The 18,022-nt window shown below is 43.1% G+C and overlaps 1 protein-coding gene across 3 annotated transcripts in view; it reads left to right on the top strand.

The window, feature by feature from the left end:
• grid2ipb (glutamate receptor, ionotropic, delta 2 (Grid2) interacting protein, b) overlaps window positions 1–18,022 on the top strand; it is a 34,950-nt gene that overhangs the window by 12,403 nt on the left and 4,525 nt on the right. The window contains exons 6-26 of one of the 3 annotated variants that reach the window (XR_003298288.1): window positions 1,428–1,706; window positions 3,489–3,574; window positions 5,250–5,319; window positions 6,367–6,519; window positions 6,635–6,790; window positions 7,400–7,551; window positions 7,694–7,828; window positions 8,415–8,500; window positions 8,728–8,878; window positions 9,255–9,556; window positions 10,889–11,641; window positions 12,217–12,369; window positions 12,785–12,872; window positions 13,392–13,481; window positions 13,848–14,044; window positions 14,133–14,288; window positions 14,373–14,459; window positions 14,549–14,678; window positions 14,988–15,106; window positions 15,409–15,573; window positions 15,690–16,772. Coding sequence is in view for 2 of the 3 variants with exons in the window: in XM_026351161.1 (XP_026206946.1) it covers window positions 1,428–1,706; window positions 3,489–3,574; window positions 5,250–5,319; window positions 6,367–6,519; window positions 6,635–6,790; window positions 7,400–7,551; window positions 7,694–7,828; window positions 8,415–8,500; window positions 8,728–8,878; window positions 9,255–9,556; window positions 10,889–11,641; window positions 12,217–12,369; window positions 12,785–12,872; window positions 13,392–13,481; window positions 13,848–14,044; window positions 14,133–14,288; window positions 14,373–14,459; window positions 14,549–14,678; window positions 14,988–15,106; window positions 15,409–15,573; window positions 15,690–15,761 (3,580 nt within the window). In the remaining variant the exon portion in view is untranslated. Of the gene's footprint in view, window positions 1–1,427; window positions 1,707–3,488; window positions 3,575–5,249; window positions 5,320–6,366; window positions 6,520–6,634; window positions 6,791–7,399; window positions 7,552–7,693; window positions 7,829–8,414; window positions 8,501–8,727; window positions 8,879–9,254; window positions 9,557–10,888; window positions 11,642–12,216; window positions 12,370–12,784; window positions 12,873–13,391; window positions 13,482–13,847; window positions 14,045–14,132; window positions 14,289–14,372; window positions 14,460–14,548; window positions 14,679–14,987; window positions 15,107–15,408; window positions 15,574–15,689; window positions 17,918–18,022 lie in introns of those variants that run through there. The other 2 variants (XM_026351162.1, XM_026351161.1) reach the window with 2 other exon arrangements.

Raw genomic sequence — 18,022 nt, 5'->3', positions numbered from 1 at the left:
TTAGTTTTCATATGTCGTAATATGTTCTCAATAAGGTGTTGATTTGTGTGTATAAAGATATTCACATGATTTGCTTTAGATATGTTGGTGGCTTGGTATTGTTATATCTGGACAGAGTTGGAGTAGTTGTTTCCTGTCCATAAAGCTGAGCTTTATGTTTTCTATGTAAACTTAAGATCTCAGCATTCGATAGTATTATGGCGTCGCATTATATTTAGGATCTAGTATTTTATCTTGGGGACAAAAGAGCAGATGTCTTGGTGTTTCCCACTTTAGTTTTGTTTGTTTTTGTTTTAATCTGGGCCTATCAACCAAAAGAAACTGGTGCTTTGAGGTGCTTTTGAGTTTTTTCCACTTGCTGGTTCAAAGGTTTGGGATCCCTTAGTAATCAGATTTTCTTTTAATTGATGTCAATCTGTAGAAAACCCTTTTGCAATTATGTTAGCACAACTGCAACTGTGTTTTCTTGAAAACACACATTAGACATTTCTAAGTGACTCCAACGTTAGCGTATTCTGGATTAGCTGAGCTTTGGAAGCTGAGATAAATCTGGTGGCGAAAAAAAAAAGCGTTATTGTTAATTGTTTTCTAGAAATGAAATGAGAAATGATTAATTAACTTGATATCTATCTACTTTCTGAGTGCTGTTTTTGGCTACTAACTACTTGTTTAAAGCTGAAAAGCATTTCTGTGTCACAACCGGGGAAAATCGTAAAGGTCCAAGGTCAACAAAGCGATGACAGCTTCCTGCTCTGTGCTCACACTCTGAGGTGATGAGTGGACGGAAGTGTAGGAGAGTGAGCGAGCAAGATACTGTAGATGGAGACAGAGACAGAGAGAGAGAGAGAGATGGCAGAGGAGGAATCCCATGCTTGCTCACTCCCACACCTTTTTTCCTCTTGCTGTATTCTAGCTCTGGTAGCTCACGCTGCAGTAGTGAGACTCCAGCAAGCAGCAAGTAACGCCAAGATTTCCTCACCGTCTCTCTCACAGAAGCCTTTTCTCTTTTCTGTTTGACTCCTTTACTTCTCTCTGCGGACTACTGTCACCTACAGGGTGGAAAACTCCTTACCTGTCAGCCACAAGCTGTTTTCCTTTTCTTTGAATCTGTGTCCTGAAGGAGGAAGCCTGTTGATTTGAATTAGCACGGACTTGGATTGTGAAGATTATTTTAGTAGGAGTCGAGCTGATCATCACTTTTTAATCTCTGCTCATGCTGAACGTTTGACTTGCTGCTGTTATATCTGTGGGAAACCAAGATTTTTTATTAATGGACTTTGTGTTCTCAAAATGGATCGAGGTGGATCTGTGATATAGGTCCATCCTCTTTCCTGCTCTTTTCCTATTTTCTACCACAGCTCTTGTGAAAACCAAACTCACTTCAGCCCTCTTTATCTCTTTACCTCACATGCCACCATGTTTGCCAGAATCTTCATTCCCAAGAAGCACCGGCAGCGCTTTGACGAGGCCGTCTCCCAGAACGTGATCAACCGGCTCTGTCGCAGCAAGAGCATCAGTGAGCCGCAGGGCAGGATCCGGCGCAGTCGGAGCGAGGACCACTCCGAGCGGCACCACGGGTCCAAACGGGCCAGCTCGGTGCCAAGAGATGGAGGAGAACCTGGAGGGAGGGGTGAGCCAGAGAGAGACAGGGGCAGAAAGTCTGTCTCTGGAATACCTCCACATCCTCCCATTGGACCCAATCAGAGGTGAGCACGTGACTCCTAATTAGTTTTTTGAATTTTGAGTTTTGCAGTTCTGTTTAAGTATTGTTTACCATGGAAAGACCAACAAGTTAACCACACACAGGATTCCTGTTTATCTTCTTATTCAGATATTTTAATGATTTAAAACATGTATATATTGACCTCATAAACCTCCTCTCATCCTCAGAGTACTGATATGAAGCTGCACTTCCCCCTAATGTATGCGTAGTAGACAGTGTTTTTCACAACACCTTAAAAAGTGCTGAGATTCATTTTTCACATAGTGTTTTTAGCTCCTTAAAACTAAAGCTGTCATATCCTGGTATGTAACTCGCCACCTTTTCAACCTGTTTATCCTACGTGCCAGCTGATAGCACAGCTGTCCAAGTAATAACACAGCGATGGACTTAGTTTCTAACTGAATCCAACCAAAAAATGCACCCTCATCCTTACAGGAGTGAAAATATGTGTGTGATCATGCCGTGTTGTAATCATATTGACAGGTCACACTACAGCAGGAGGCAAGCTGCCTGTGATAAAAGGAAGAGATTACATGCAGTATGCGGAATAAGTGGCATAATCAAAATAAGAAGTTGGGTTGGTGCTTTGCCTGAACTGAATAAACCTCCTCGAGAGTGTTGTGTAACACTTGTGTCTCTGCAGTGGCTAGACAGACAGAAAGACAGGTCGCCAAAGAAACCGAGAGATGGAGAACAAGAGAGGACGGAGAAGCAGACTGATAGATCGAGAATAGTGTGTTCAAGGTTGATGCTGCATCGCTCCCCACCACACACACACGCATACAGCACCCAGTGCACCCATCTGCTTTTAGCTTGTGTTACATAACAAGCAGTAACCACGACTCTTAAAGAACAGATCTGTCTGTCTTCTCTCTCCAGCTTCTTCTTTTTTCAATTCCCTCCCTGTTTACATATCAAGGTTGTTTTGTCTTGAGTCGTTTCCATGGCAACACGTTTGTCATATTTGATGTAATAGGAGGTTCCACTAAGTATTCCTCCACTGGGAGCAAAGCTTCACCATCAGCAAAATGTCAAAGCTTTTTTTCTTCCATATAGAGTGTGTCCTGAATTATTGTTATTTAGGCCGGAAGCTGGTTGAATGAAACACACACAGAGATGTGTGGAGTGATGCAGAGTTGAGGCTGATCTAGTTTGTATTGTTACATAAAAACACAACAGAAAACCGGCCTGCATGACAAAGATGGGCTGCAGAAGAAAGAAGCGTCATATCCCACATGTTCAGACTCCCACCTACAGGAAGTGACAAATCAAAACAACAGTGACAGACATGCACTTCAGCGGCAGCTGGGCCACCGTCCATTCACGTAAAGGTTGCCAAGCGCCGGCACCATGAAATATTAACGATTCATTGGCTACTTGAAACAGGAAGTTGCATATGAAATGCCACAAATTCAACATCCTTCAGATCGCAGCTATTTTAATTAGTTAGTGGTTTACAAACGAATTAAAAATATATATAATAATTGAATTTCCCTTGATACAAAACCAAAATGAGCAGTCAGTCTCCTCATCACACCTGGTGGAACCAGTGAATTTCTGCCATTTTCCTGCGTAAACTGTGAAATCACAGCATTGCTATGAAAGGAGTGTTAAATAAATATATTATGTTGTAAAAGGTCCCACTAATGATGCAAAATAGCCATTAACAGGTTGAATAGTACATTTTTTTATTTTAGTGTGAAAGAAATTCATCAATTAGTGCTATTCTCAGTCATTCATCTCACATCCCTGTGATTGTCCTCAGGATTGTCCGTGTCTACAGGGGCAAGAAGAACTTTGGTTTCACGCTGCGAGGTCACGCTCCCGTCTGCATCGACTCTGTTATTCCAGGTACTGCTTTTATAATAAAAACCAGTACAGTGCAGTTCTGTGAAATGCCTCCTCCTGTGTGTGTGTGTGTGTGGTAGTTTGACCCAAACGCCGTTGTGTGTTGGCTGTGGAGGCGGGGGCACGGCTATTTTACGTGGGCGAGTCGGTTGTGGTGCCAGCCACTCGGGGTTGAAGGTGATCAGGAGGTGTTTGTGTGTGTGACTATGAGTGTACCAGGAAGTGGACTTGTATGACTCACCAATGAAATGTTAAGAGGAAAACACTCAGAACAGGCTGTGCTGTGCAGTTTATAGCAGTCAGTCAATGCTACACAGCTACATTCATGGATTTTACACTGATTTCTATGTGTAGCTTGAGTTTTCTGCATATCCTGGGCTATATTTGTGCTTATTTAGGAGTTACTATATTAGTTGCTTGATATTCTTAGTGTCCAGAGCAATTAGTAAATGCTGAGAGGGCTTTAGCATTGTTATGATGCATTATTGTTTTCATAATGACTATGATAAACAAATGCACATTTAAGCTTCTTAAAAACAGTAAATAATAAATTGTGTTACCAAAAACATTTTATCATAGTCTTTATTAAAGAAATATCACATCTTGTTTGTTTAAACCATATGAAAACAAAACATTACTCCCCCATCAAACTGCAAATAGCAAAATGTTAAACATTTTTCTTCTTACGCTTGCTTTATTGAGTTTCTTGGCTCCTTCAGGTCTGTAATGCACACGTTTTATTGCTTTAATATTTGATTAGTAAGCTTGCTTCAGCTGCTTTGGGTCGTTTCCACCGCTGAATGAATTTTGGGATAAAATACACCAGGCTGACTTTATTGCCATGGAAATCAACCTCATTGTTAAAGATTTGTCAGGGTAATTGCTACTTAGTGCTTTCAGTGAACGTGTTAATTACTTTTATTTTTTTTTATTTCCAGCAGTAAAGGGTTATTTAATTAAGCGTTATTGCTCTCTGAAATAAAAGTAGAAAACAAAAGAGTCTGTGAAGTTGAGGGAGTTTGCCTTGAAGAGGGAGGTGTATGTGTATGTGTGTGTATTGTGTGTGTGTGTGTGTGTTCGATGATGACGGCGCTGTTCCCACCCACCACCATCTCCCACCATCATGTGCTGAAGCGGCCAGAGCGGACTGACTCAGTGGGCCTTATGGAGGATGATATAGAGATGGTGGGGGTGGATAACATGTCTCTCATCGTGATCTGAACACAGATCCTTCACTGTGAACCAGGAAAACACAAGTCCTGTGATACAAAGTCCGACCGATGAATGTGCCCAAGCGTGCGCAGACTACAATTATCACATGAAGAAATTGTTATGTCTAAACTATGGGTAAAAAAAAGAAAAAAAGAAGGTGACATAACATTCAAAGTGAGCAAAATTCAGCAGCCAGCTGACAGATGAGGAGGCGATGGTGGACGGGTGCAGTGCAGTCACAAAAGATTCTACCGGGGATTGTTTTGACAGCGCTGTTTCCTTACGTAATAAGATTTAGCATGGAGATGATCTTGTGTGTTGAGAGGCTTTGTTAGTTGTCATACATTTATTGACAGCATCACATTAGTCACCACCTCTCCCTGTACAGCTTGTCTGTTCAGTAAGCGTGTGCCAGGATCCCTATTTTAATCTTTGATTGATGTTTAAATTTCTGTTCCCCTCTCAGATAGTCCAGCTGAGGAATGTGGACTGAAAACAGGCGACAAAATCCTCTTCCTCAACGGACTGGACATGAGGTTTGTCTTTAATGGACTGCATTTCTACGAGCAGCAGCAGCAGTAGTAGTATTTAGCATTTGTCTACTGTCCAACTTCTTGACATAGTTAAAGATATCAGGGCTTGTGTTTCTCCGGGAGATGCCATCTGCTGCCCATATGAAACACATGTTTCAGTGCCACATGATCCATCACACAGTACATGAAGTTTTAGTTTATCCCACAGTGTCTTAGCTGCATTTTTTAACTAATTTACAAATTATTATCACATCTAATTTTTATTTTTTAATGGCAGTAGAAAAAAGCCAGTGGTTCACTTTATTTTAGAATTAAGTACAATTTTATAGAGAATGAAAGTTTCGTGTCAGTTTATCTAAAAGTTATAGCACATTTCAGAGTGATCCAAACTCCAATTTAAACTTCTAATGTATTAACTTTTACGTGTGTGCAGGTGCAGTATGTATGCATTGGGCGATGCACGTGAACACAAACTTTTGTGTAAACTGAACTTTCCTCGTAGGCGTCAACGTAGTTCTCTTGCGCAACTTCTTGACCTTATGCCTTTGGATTTTTAAGAGAGTGAGTGTGGGAGTGCAGAAATTCATCGTGGATGAAGTTGAATTGTACATATATGAGTTCAGCAAATACAGCATCAAGCAGTATATCAGCTAATATAACCAACACCGTGTAGAGAAACAGGATTACTCACCCGGCCACCCTGATAGCCATGTGAAAGAAGGACCACAGAGCCGTTCCCATGGCTGCCTGATGTACTGATTTGATTGGCGCTGCATAATTTTGCTGCACTCCGTGATAACACAGTGCTGCAGAAGTGGGAGGTGATCAAGAAAACAGTGGGAGTTGTTCACCACCAGAGAGAGAAAGAAAATAAAGTACAAGATATGTGGGAGCTTTCGGTGTAGTGTTTACAAAGTGAGCATATGGTGTATGGCATCCACAATAGTGGAAAATCAGATAGTTATGATATTCATGTCCACTGCCATGTGAATGTTACATGATTCTGTCAGTCTGTTCATCTCAGGTAGCTCTCTTACTTTCACTCTTTAGGAACTGTTCCCATGAGAAGGTGGTGTCCATGCTGCAGGGTAGTGGGGCGATGCCCACCTTGGTGGTGGAGGAGGGTCCATCTGAGTACTCCTCAGACCAAACGGATCCTGAGGATACCCCTAGTCTGGCCCCCACCACATTAACACGCTCCAGGTCAGTACACTATTGTAACACTACTATTACACAACATGTAAAATGTGGATGTCTAAAAATGATGATAGTGATAGTGATGGTGATGATGACGATGATGACTGTGTCGGCTGCCCAGGTCTCCAGCACTCAGCTCTTTGCAGTGGGTGGCAGAGATTCTTCCACCGAGCATCAAAGTCCACGGGCGAACCTTCAGCCAGCAGCTGGAGCACCTGCTCACCATCCAGGAGAGATACACTGTCTGCAAGTCCTTGGAGACGTTCTTCCAGCACAGGTCAGAGACAGAGAGGGTCTGTAGAAATGCTCACATAGAATGGAGTTTCAAATGGTATCAAGTGACAGCAATAAGCATACTGAATGCAGCTTTACATTTTTAGCATCTGCAAATCTATCTTAGGGGTAAATACTGAAAGAAACTTATTTACGGAAAAGATGTGGCTGTTGCCCAGGAAACAGTGTTTTCGAATATTCAATATATCAGGTTGATAAGGGTGCTCTGCATGCAAGAAAAAGACAGATGTGGAGAGGAAAGGCAGGGAAGAAGCAGATGCACATAGCTAAGCAGGAAGTTTATTACTCCCATTAGGCAGCGATAATATTTCAAGGAGGGCTGAAGGAAAGAGATAGATGGTAAATTAGCTCTGCAGAAGATGCAAACATGTGATGCTGCAGGATTAAAATTCAGAATTCTACTGTAAATGCAAATCCTACCATTACTAACATCCCTGTTATCCTCCCACAGATACGTTTTCAGCCTCGTCTCTATGTGCTTTTACTAACGCAGATAGTATACATTGAATCCTTATATTAAATGCCAGTCAATTACCCAGCAGTAAACAAGCATTGGTTATGTAAGGATGTGTGTATGGGTGTATCTTTGCAGGAATGTGGACACGCTCATAGTAGATGTGTTTCCAGTGTTGGACACTCCAGCCAAACAGCTGATCTGGCAGTTCATCTACCAGCTACTGACCTACGACGAACAGGAACGGTGCCAGAGCAAGTTGTCACGCTTCCTGGGCTTCAAGAGCAGTGGTGAGCCAAAAGCACAATATGGAGATTATCTTCACTGAGGAAGTTCCTCTGAATATATGAACAGCATGAGCAAGCAAACACAGTGTTGTTTTATGTGAAAAAGCAACATGACTGTGTGTGTGTGTGTGTGTGTGTTTTGCAGCAGTGCTGGAGCCTGACGTAGGTACAGAGCACCACCGGCGGAGCAGCTCCATGCGTGTGACAGGGACGTCTTACCGCAACAGCATGCGAGAGAGGAGCTCTGATGACTGCATCATTGGCACTCATCTGGGAATGGGTACGCTGCACATAATAACTGTTTCCTCCCTTTGAAACATACCTCATAAAATGTGTTTTGATGCTCTATAAGCTACCTGCAGCGGGTTTGGAGTTTACACTGATAGGTTTCAATAGCTTTCCACCTCCACTGTGGATCAAACACATCTGGACCGGAAATGTAAGAAACTTCAAACTGAACAGTGGCTTCTTATTCTCACAAATGAGCATTTTTCTTAATACAGATTTGATTAACTGTCTTAAAACTTCAGTAATTAAATTAGAAAAAAAGGCTGTGTCCACCTGTGGAACATGCAGCAGGATGATAAATAAATAAGATGAAGTATGTCATCTTGAGTTCATACATTTCACATTTATCTCTGCTTTCAATAATGTCCCCAAGCTCAGAAGCACATTTTCTTCCCACTTAGTTTTCATCAGGCTTTGAGTGTTTTTCCATTGCCGTTGCGAATTTCTGCTCCACAAATGTCCGGCTTTTGCCTTTTGCTCCTCCACGCTTGCCTGCTCTGCTTCATCCTCTCTCTTTGCTGGAGGTGGATGAACGGTGGAGGTTTACGTCCACGTATTCATGCTTCATTGTGCTTCAGGAATACATGTCGATGAATCTGGGAGCCCGGAGGAGAGGCAGTCAGGAGACGGAACCTCCTTCCCCGAGTCCCCCGACCTCAATCATGTAGGTATAAGTGTAGCTTCACTCCTCAACTGGCATAATGAATGCTAGTTATGATATCTCTGCTCTGTGGACTCATCATTTGAAGGTCTGCCTGTGATTACTGCGATTCAGTACAGTTAATAAGTCATTCTCAATTTTTTATTAAAAGGCATTTACGCAGCAGACCTTCAAAGCAAATGCGCCACAGTAATCGAGTGCTAACCAGCTGATCATGCCTCCATTCATAGATGACAGGTGTGTACACCGAGCTGGAGAATGTGTACGCGGGGAAGAGTGTGACTCCACTGCAGGGTGGCTCCTCAGCAGAGCCCGAGGTGCTGGGACAGACTGAGGCCTACGGCCGCTCTCTCTCCCCCCTCACACTCCCCCCACTCACAGGTACTCTGGGGCTGACACATACACAACAATCAACACGCACACACGCTGTCATCAATGGCTCCCAAACATGTGCCGCTACGGCTTTGGGCCTCACTGGTACATGACTGATGCCATGTTTAGGTTGTCTGAGAATTATTGCAAATCCAAGCCATTAAATTGGGAGATAACACAACAACAAAATTACCTGCTTTTTATAAGTCTTAATGTAAACATGGCAACATGACACACTAGTTTTTACTATATGCGTATACTAAGCATGCAATTTGTTGTTGTTGTCATGGTAACCTGGTAAAAAAATGCCCAAGGAACATCAATTCATCATATATTGCAGTGTGAGTATGCCAGTAGCAGCCATCTTTGACTTCCCTCTGTACAGGTAACCGTAAATCCGGCCTGTCCCTATCCTGGAAGGAGCCTCTCCCCACTCCTGTGTATGAGATCCACCACCAGAGCAGTGTGGAGTCAAACCCTTACGTCAGCCTGGAGAGCCCGCCCGCCTCCCCTCAGCCCTCAGATAGCGGCCCCAACACGCTGACCCGCCGCAAGAAGTTGTTCACCTTCTCCCGCCCACCTCGCAGCAGGGACACGGACAAGTTCCTGGACGCACTGAGCGAGCAGCTGGGACACCGGGTGACTCTGGTGGATGACTTCGTGCCTGGGGAGAACGACTATGAGGAGGTGAGGAGGAACCAGCTGAATTCATCAATACACATAGTTACAGTGCAATGTTTAATGTTAAGGTCTTTACAGGTTTACAATCTTGATTGTTAAGCATCAGTATCTCTGTGCAGGACTGCCAGTTATCCCTGAATAAGTGTCTACAGGAGTTAGTAGCATGATACAGACCTCTTTGCTTTTCTTAGAGCTTTTTGGGGAAGTAAATGATGGAAGAAAGTAGGAAGGCATGTCTCTGCCTTCTACTACCGAGGGATAGAAGAACGACCTAAAAACCTGGCATTACTTAAAATGTTATAGTTCAGGGACAAGTTTTACTGTTCAGGCTGCACCAACCTTTAAGCTAAATATGTGACTTAAAAAAGACTGGACACAGATCTGACTTTGCTTAATATCTAACAGTATCTCCCAATTTGTTAGTATTTTTTATTACTGTTTTACCACTGGTACCATCATGCGTTTTTACTACCTACTATTTTTAAATTATTTTATGTGACTCTTTAGTATAACCACTGTAAAAACGCTTTCTCATGCAAGTAACGCTATTTGTACCTTCACTCTCACCATTAGTTTACTTTTTTGTGCTATATATGAAAATTATAGGTCTGAATTAACTAAAGCACTGTAGAATCTTTTGATGGTATCTTTTGTACTACTTTAGACTACACAAAGCGTTAGTTTATGCATTTACTTGTTATGAACAACTGAGCAAATTTGCATGTAAATGAAGTTAGTAGTTACATTGTAGTGTTGCATGTTTACATTAGAGCAGCTCTAATGTATGCTACAATGAACACTTGTGTCACATGAACAGATATATCACGGTGGTCTTGGTTTCAGAAGAAGAAGTGGGCCTGTAAGTAAAACATGATGCTTAGCTACACAGTAGAGTCCCATTTCAATATTTATTAGAATTATTTGTCACGTATAGTAGATTATTCTCAGCTTATGATGAGTTGTTTCAAGTTAAAACTCTTTTTGTCAGGTTAGCTTTTGTTTTCAGAAATGGAAAGCAGCATATTGTCCATACTGTAATTGTTTTCAGTATTTGCATTATTATAACATTATTACTTAACATTTTTAATTTTGATATTTAAGTGCATGTGTTTCACACAGATCAGTTCAGATTTAGAGTAAGTTTCTGTTTCTAGAAATTCAACCGGCTAAAAATGACCAAGGCCCGAGAGTCACATAGCCTACTGATAAGCACGTTTCTAAAATGAAGAAGCGCTACTTTGCCTTTTAAAGATTATTATCCTTGTAAGATATGTTGAGAGTATGTGGAGGTGAAAGCTGTGATTATCAGGTCTGAGGATGTGACTCTCCTCCGTCCAGATGAGTTTCCAGGAGGACCAGGACCTGGGCTTCATGCCTCGCCGGCTCAGCAGTGGCAGCAGTGAGGATCACAGCAGCAGCGATGAGGCCTCCTCTCCGTCCTACTCCTCGGAATCTGAACCAATCCCACCCCCTCCCACCCAGAGCCCCCCACCCCCTCCACCCTTCCAGGGCTTGATACCCCCTCCTGCCCAGTTCACTGACCCTCCTATCCGCTTCTCCCCGGAGCACGTCCCTCGCAGTCGGATGCCCTTCCAGCCGCACCACCCAATCATTCCCCCTCCACCGCCCCCGCCGAGGACCCTCCTTTCCAGCCGCTCTCCTCTTCACAACGTGCTCCCCACCAGAGAAGAGACTGAGAAACTGCACCAGCGCTTCCAGACCACCAGCCGGGTCTCACACGGCCACACCACCCTCGGTTCCACCACCCTGCGCTCCTTCCAGCCATCCCGCCCCTGCTACCTCCCCCGGCAGCTCAGCCAGCCCCAGCCCATCCATCAGCCGTCCCCGCAGCCCTCCCCTCAGACACTCAGACCAAGCCAGCTCGTGCTCCAAAGGCACCACCAGCTCCACCACCAACACAGCTATCAGGGCCCGCTGCCACCATCCCTCCAAGACCAAAGCTCATCCCAGTGTCCGAGCCAAAGCACCGTAGGCTCCACACTCATCTCCCAGCCTCCGGCGTCTCACTCCACCCTCCCCAGCCACACAAAGACTTATGAGAGCACTAGATCGGAAAACCAGTCACAACAGGTAACTTGTCTTAACAGTCAATTTCAAATAAAAAGCAAAACAAAACTGTGATGAAATCCATAGGTACAGTACGTTTACATAAGTATGTGAGATACTATTCCTGGAAAACACGAGGTGTTGCAGTGCAGCAGCAACACTGCAATGATCTCCTAGGAACAGAAATGTGACAAAGACAAGAGAAAACATGCAAGCCCCCGCCCCCCCTTTCAAGATTTCGTGCTGTCTTTCACAGCACGTTTACAGAAATAGAAGACCTTGAGATCTGACAGAACAGACAACAGGCTGCACCTTCTGACAGTTCACTCACTGAAGAGGACCTAATTAAAGCAGGAAAGGAAAAGCAATGACAATAGCTCTGGTTTTTAAGGGAATTAAGCTTCAAAAAGTAGGTGAAGCTAAGGCTGAGTGTGATCACACATAGGTTCAAGCCAAATAGGACGTTCATTTTGTTTGCTGTACCTAAACAGCAAATCCTCACGACAGACCCTGGTGTTCGACAGTCTTGTTCAAACAGCATAGTTTAAAAAAAAAAACAACAACTTGTAAATTAAAATGAGCATTTCTTGATCTCCAAGGCACCACCACCTCCACCTCCGCCCCTGCCCCCGCCCTGCAACCCGCCCCCGCTGCCCAAGACAGGCCACCATGCATCAGACGCCAACCACATGAGCGTGAAGAGGCTACGCTGGGAGCAGGTGGAGAACTCGGAGGGAACCATATGGGGTCAGGTGAGTAACGAGCCTTTATTCCATCAGGTTCTCCTTCAAGACGTCGCCTCATAAATCAGGTGCCCTTAAATGCAGCACATGCAGTAAACAACTTGAGAATCTTCCCACCTTGGCCCGCGAGCTTTCTCACACCTCCTCCGTTTTCTCCCTCCCCGTATTTGGACAGGCCTACTCATCTAGTCTGTTATGCGTCTGATGAGTCACGGCAGCATCAAAAGCAAAGTTGTTTTTGTAAATAGAATTCATGCTGGGCCTTATCAGCTCATATTAGATTTCTAGCTCTCACTTTACAACCCTATCAGACATGATTAGGTGATGGCTGTGTATAATAAGATCTTTGGAGAGCTGCTTCTAGGTTGCAAAACCTGGACTGCATTCTTCGGAGAGTACACAGTGTGTCCTTGTCTATGTTTAGCTCGGGGAAGATTCAGACTACGACAAGCTCACTGACATGGTGAAGTACTTGGACCTCGACCTGCACTTTGGGACCCAACGAAGATCCAGTAAGTTGTTGTCACTATTTTATCACTCTGTATCATCATCATCATTGACAGTGTGTCCGTGTCTCTTCTTCATTTGCATCATGATTAAAGTCACTGTTTCATTAGATTGATTTAAATCAGAGGACTAGTTTGAAGGAAAAGTGAAGCCGTGTGCTTAACTACTGACATCACCTGTTTTGTTTGTACCTTCACAGCTGGTGTTCTCCATTACCTGCTTTGGAGCTTCCAATTCACCTGTTCATCAAACCCATTCTCCATAAGGCACCATAACCCTTCTTCTTTTCAGTCATGACAGAGTTCAGTAATAACACAGCTCTGTCAGAGTCAAAGCTAACATCATCTTTACCTGTTTAGGACGTTTTACAATGAGCTATTTGGTGTCTAGTGAATCACATGGGAGAGCTGTGTTATTAACCCATCAACCCGCATCATGTAGCCACTGTGAGTGTGTGTGTGTGTGTGTCCTGACCCTCCTGGTGCCTGGAGAACACATCCTGACACTGCTGTTGAAATTATCAGTCTCTCCTCCAGAGCCGGCCTTCCTGCCCGAGAACTTTAAAAAGAAAGATGTGGTGGAGATTCTGTCTCATAAGAAAGCCTACAACGCCTGTAAGTACCCGAAGGACGAGGCCGGGGGTCACACGCACAGGAAAGGTCAAGGCTGTGAAAATACACATACAACAACATTTCATCACAAGTCAAAACACAGAGGGCAAAACATCCTAAAAAACGGGCCTTCGTAAATACAGTATGACCTTTACTCTTAGGAGCACACTGCTCGCCTAATGGTTTGTAATGTGGGATTTCAAAACCACTACAAAGAAATATTAATAATACACAATGGAAAAATTAATCACAGTGTGACACAAGGTTTCATCAGCAGTTGCTGATCTTTCATACTGTGAGAAACACAGATGTAAATCCTCCACATTTCCCCCCTCGTTCCTCTTCTCCTCCACCGCCCCCTCGCTGCAGCCATCCTCATCGCCCATCTGAAGCTCTCCCCCATTGAGCTGCGTCAGGTTTTGATGAACATGACCACCGACAGGCTGGAGCCAGCCCACATCAAGCAGCTGCTGCTCTACGCCCCCGACGAAGACGAGGTCAAACAGTACGAACAGTTTGACCAGGACCCAGTGAAACTGAGCGAGCCTGACCAGTTCATCTTCCAGGTACCTTACCACAAATAATCCAGTGTGACCAGTGTTTAAAAGTAAGAGTATGACTTATCTAAAGGAGAGGGCTCTGTTAATGTTTCAGATGCTGATGGTGCCCGAGTATAAAACCCGTCTGCGGAGCCTCCACTTCAAGACGACCCTGCAGGAGAGGACAGAGGAGATGAAGGTGGCATTCGATTACATCTACAAGGCGTCGGTGCAGTTGAGGAGCAGCAAGCAACTGGCTAAAATCCTGGAGGTAAAACTTACCTTCACAGTTAGTGTGAAGCCATCAGCCCATATGTCTGCTGTTGTTCTTTAGTGTTTTTTTCCTCGCTCACAGTTCGTCCTTGCAATGGGGAATTACCTGAACAATGGGCAGCCCAAGAGCCACAGGACAACCAGCTTTAAGATCAACTTTCTAACTGAGGTACGCCGTCGATTCGTGTGCTCCAACTGTGTTGTGTTCGTCCTGATTTAGGTTTTTAGTCTCCCTCACTGGTTCTTCTTTTCATGCAGCTAAGCACCACCAAGACAGTGGATGGGAAATCCACCTTCCTCCACATTCTGGCCAAGTCTCTGTGCCAGCACTTCCCTGAGCTGCTCAACTTTTCCAGAGACCTCACAACAGTGCCTCTGGCAGCCAAGGGTATGGAGATGTTACCGCAGCAGAGCCTTTTTGACTCCACTTTCTTCCTTGAAAATCACCTAGAAGCAGATTGTAGTCTTTGCTCATTGTTCTGGGTGTCACTGCAGAGCTGGCTAACTTTACTAAAAGCTTCTGGGGTAATGAAGACTCTTGCAGTGTTTGTTCAGAAACATCATTTTAACAAAGACAGGATAATGTGGCACGTTTTAATTTGCCATTTTGTTTTGAGTGCTTGTCATTAAACGTCTGATTTGCACAGTTCTAGTTCTGCTAAGACTTTTCTTTTGACTTCTCTTGTGGTTTGTGCAGTGAACCAGAGGGCCATCACAGCAGAGCTGAGTGACCTTAACAACACCATCCAGGACATCCGGACGGCCTGTCAGAAGATCCCATCCACCCCTGAGGACCACTTTGCGTCTGTCATGAGCGTATGCTAACAGCTTTAAATTTACAATACACATCAAACTTATAGGAATTATAGGAATATAAGATTATCATTTACCACCTAAAACTCATTAAAGAATGTGCTTTGTAAATATAGACTGTTTATTTTTTAGACATCAAACCTGTGCCATCAGTTATTTTATTTTCTTCTCCTTAAGACTAATTAATTATTAATTAATTAACTCTTTGCACAGGCTGATGTTTTACTCCTCATGGTGAGTAAACCGACTTGCAAAATAGGAGTAGTGCCCCTTTAATGTGTGCCTCTTTGCATCCGTCCATGCAGAGTTTTCTGGAGAACAGCCACCCAGCCATCCAGTCTCTGGAGTCTCTGCAGACCCGAGCGATGGAGGAGTTCTCCAAGGTGGCCTCCTACTTTGGAGAGGACAGCAAGTCCACGAGCACGGAGGCCTTCTTCGGCATCTTTGCAGACTTCATGTCCAAGTTTGAGGTGAGTTACTGTACTGTTGATAAACTACGTGTGATTCCACGGACAGCAGCACTTTTCAAATAATTAAATGTTAAAATGAGCATAATTCAGACTAGATTGTGGATTTTGTTCTGCAGAGAGCTCTCAGTGAGACCCAGACTCCAGAAAACCCCAAAAGCCCCAGACTGTCTTCCCCTTTGGCCTGGTAGAAGAAGCAAGAAATGTGGATTTCTGGCCAAACCGACACGACCAGTCGGCTCCAGTTTCTCTCTGCTCTCCACAACCAAAGTGCCAAGATCACACACAGAGACACTCAAACCAACGGGAACAGAGACCACGTCATTCACAGCAAACGGAGAGGAAAGATGGAAATAAAACTGCATCGATCTGTAGAATATTACGAGTTCCCCGCGTGCAGCAGTGCTGTTATTTCAGGTGCTGGGTAGAGCAGGAACATTCAGGTGTCCGCCGGCCAACGGGACATCCGTATAACATTCAAAACTAGTCTTTTCATTATTTACATGACTTTTTAATACATTATCTAATAAGTTAGATAGCAGAAGAGACATTAAAGTTTATATTTTCTATCAAAGCCTATTTAAAAATTGTAAAGAGTAAGCATAGATGTAGACTGATGACATCATTTATCTGGGATCAAGGTGATTCACAAGTGTAGTTTAGTGTTTATGGAGGATCCGTGTTCGATCAGACAGGTCATACAGCAGTGTACTCACTGCCTCCCATACAGTAGAACTTGATTTAATTAATGATTATTGGACTCTTTATTACATCACGACTCCACTTTGCTGATCTAAAATTTACATACGTGATCATCTTCATCTGCGTTACCGTGATTTTAAAGGAGTTTTCTTCTCACTACATTCTCAGCTCTGGTTAATTTTTGTATTTAACAGCACGCTCCGTATTACATTTGTAGCTTCCTAATGTGGTCAATTCTAAGGAGGAAAGAAAGAAACGCAGTAAAAGAATGACAAAACACCCAAATGTGAAATTTACCCATCATACCTACTGCCTTTCTAATATTGAGGTTTAAATACAGTACATAACAAAATATTCCCATCTGCCTGAATTTAACTAGTTGGAATAATTTCAAGTTGTGCAGGTTGAGAGAAGGTCTTATTTGTTTTTAGTTGATCATATATACAGCTAAAAAGACTTTTATAGGTATTCAAATTCATACTGGCTGTTTTGTTAGCTGAGTAGTTTAGAGTAGATTAAAATGGACATTAAAATGCCAAACATTGAAATGAAAACTAAATTCTCTCTCTGTCCTTTAAAGTTATATTGTAAGTGATGTAAAATAAGAAATTCTGAATCAAGAATCCCAAACAAGTAATTATTATGTATTATGTTGCTTATAAAGTTAAATTATTTTGTCCTCAGTTGGCTTCCATAGATTTCTACATAACTTTTTGTTATGTGAGACACGTTGATGGCAAAAAACTATTTATATGTAAGATGATTTACAGCCATCTAGCTGTTGGTCATAGTTTACTTTTGCTACAGTTCCTCAAACGTATCCAAAAATGATTTTACAGTCCGTTATATTTTTTTAAACCACGTCCCATCACATCTCAGTTGGACTAACTCCTGACCTGTAATCAGTCCAATCAGAAAACGGAGTCATTCATTATCGACTGCTCAGCGACGGCAGATTGTTCCTTAATCAGATCCACAGTGTCAGCAAATAACCCCAATTACTTCGCAAAACATTCAGCACACGCAGTTATTGCACCTTTGTTAGTCGAGGTAACACTGAGAGCACGTTGTGAAGTTGGACTCATAAATCATCTGTTTCAAGAAATCTGTGGGTGGCATAGGAAATCTTTTTCTACAGTACGGTGTCAGTAGAGAAAGATAAAAGCCAGCTTTCATGTGAAGGCTAACACAGAGAGGAGGCTAATAGCTCTGCACTCTGTCCACGGTCTCCTCAGATGCTTTAGTCCTGCTTGATCAGGTGGGCGGCTGCTGAATGAACGAACGACAAACGCTTGCAGGGGGGGGAAAGAAAACAACAACAAAAAAACATCAAGCTACTGTAAATGGTCCTTTCCTGCTTCTCTGGTTGTCATGGTAACCTCACGTCTCATCTACAGTACAGTGTACCTGTAGCTCTGTTGTATTTATGTTAATGAACTATTGTTGAGATTGTAAATTCACTGTTTTGGCTATGCACTACCCATCATTTTCATGGTATTGTATATTGTATATCTGTGCGTCCTCCAAGTCCTAATTTATTTTCCTATTTAAGAATGTCATCCAGAAATCACTGTTTTATTTCTTATTGATGCGCAGCTTTAGTGAGGCTTGCGAGGTGGCAGTGACATCTTTAAAAAAAAATAAATAAATACATTTAAAAAAAGCAATCCTAGCTGCTACTAGTGTAGTAATAGTGTTTCTTGTCCCAAACAATTGCATGTTGCAGTTACTGTATGAACATGTGCAGCTG

Source organism: Anabas testudineus, chromosome 19 (genome assembly GCF_900324465.2).
Source record: "Anabas testudineus chromosome 19, fAnaTes1.2, whole genome shotgun sequence".
Classification (NCBI taxonomy): Eukaryota; Metazoa; Chordata; class Actinopteri; order Anabantiformes; family Anabantidae; genus Anabas; species Anabas testudineus.
Note: the sequence above shows the minus strand (reverse complement) of the source record. Positions and strands in the feature narration are given on the sequence as shown.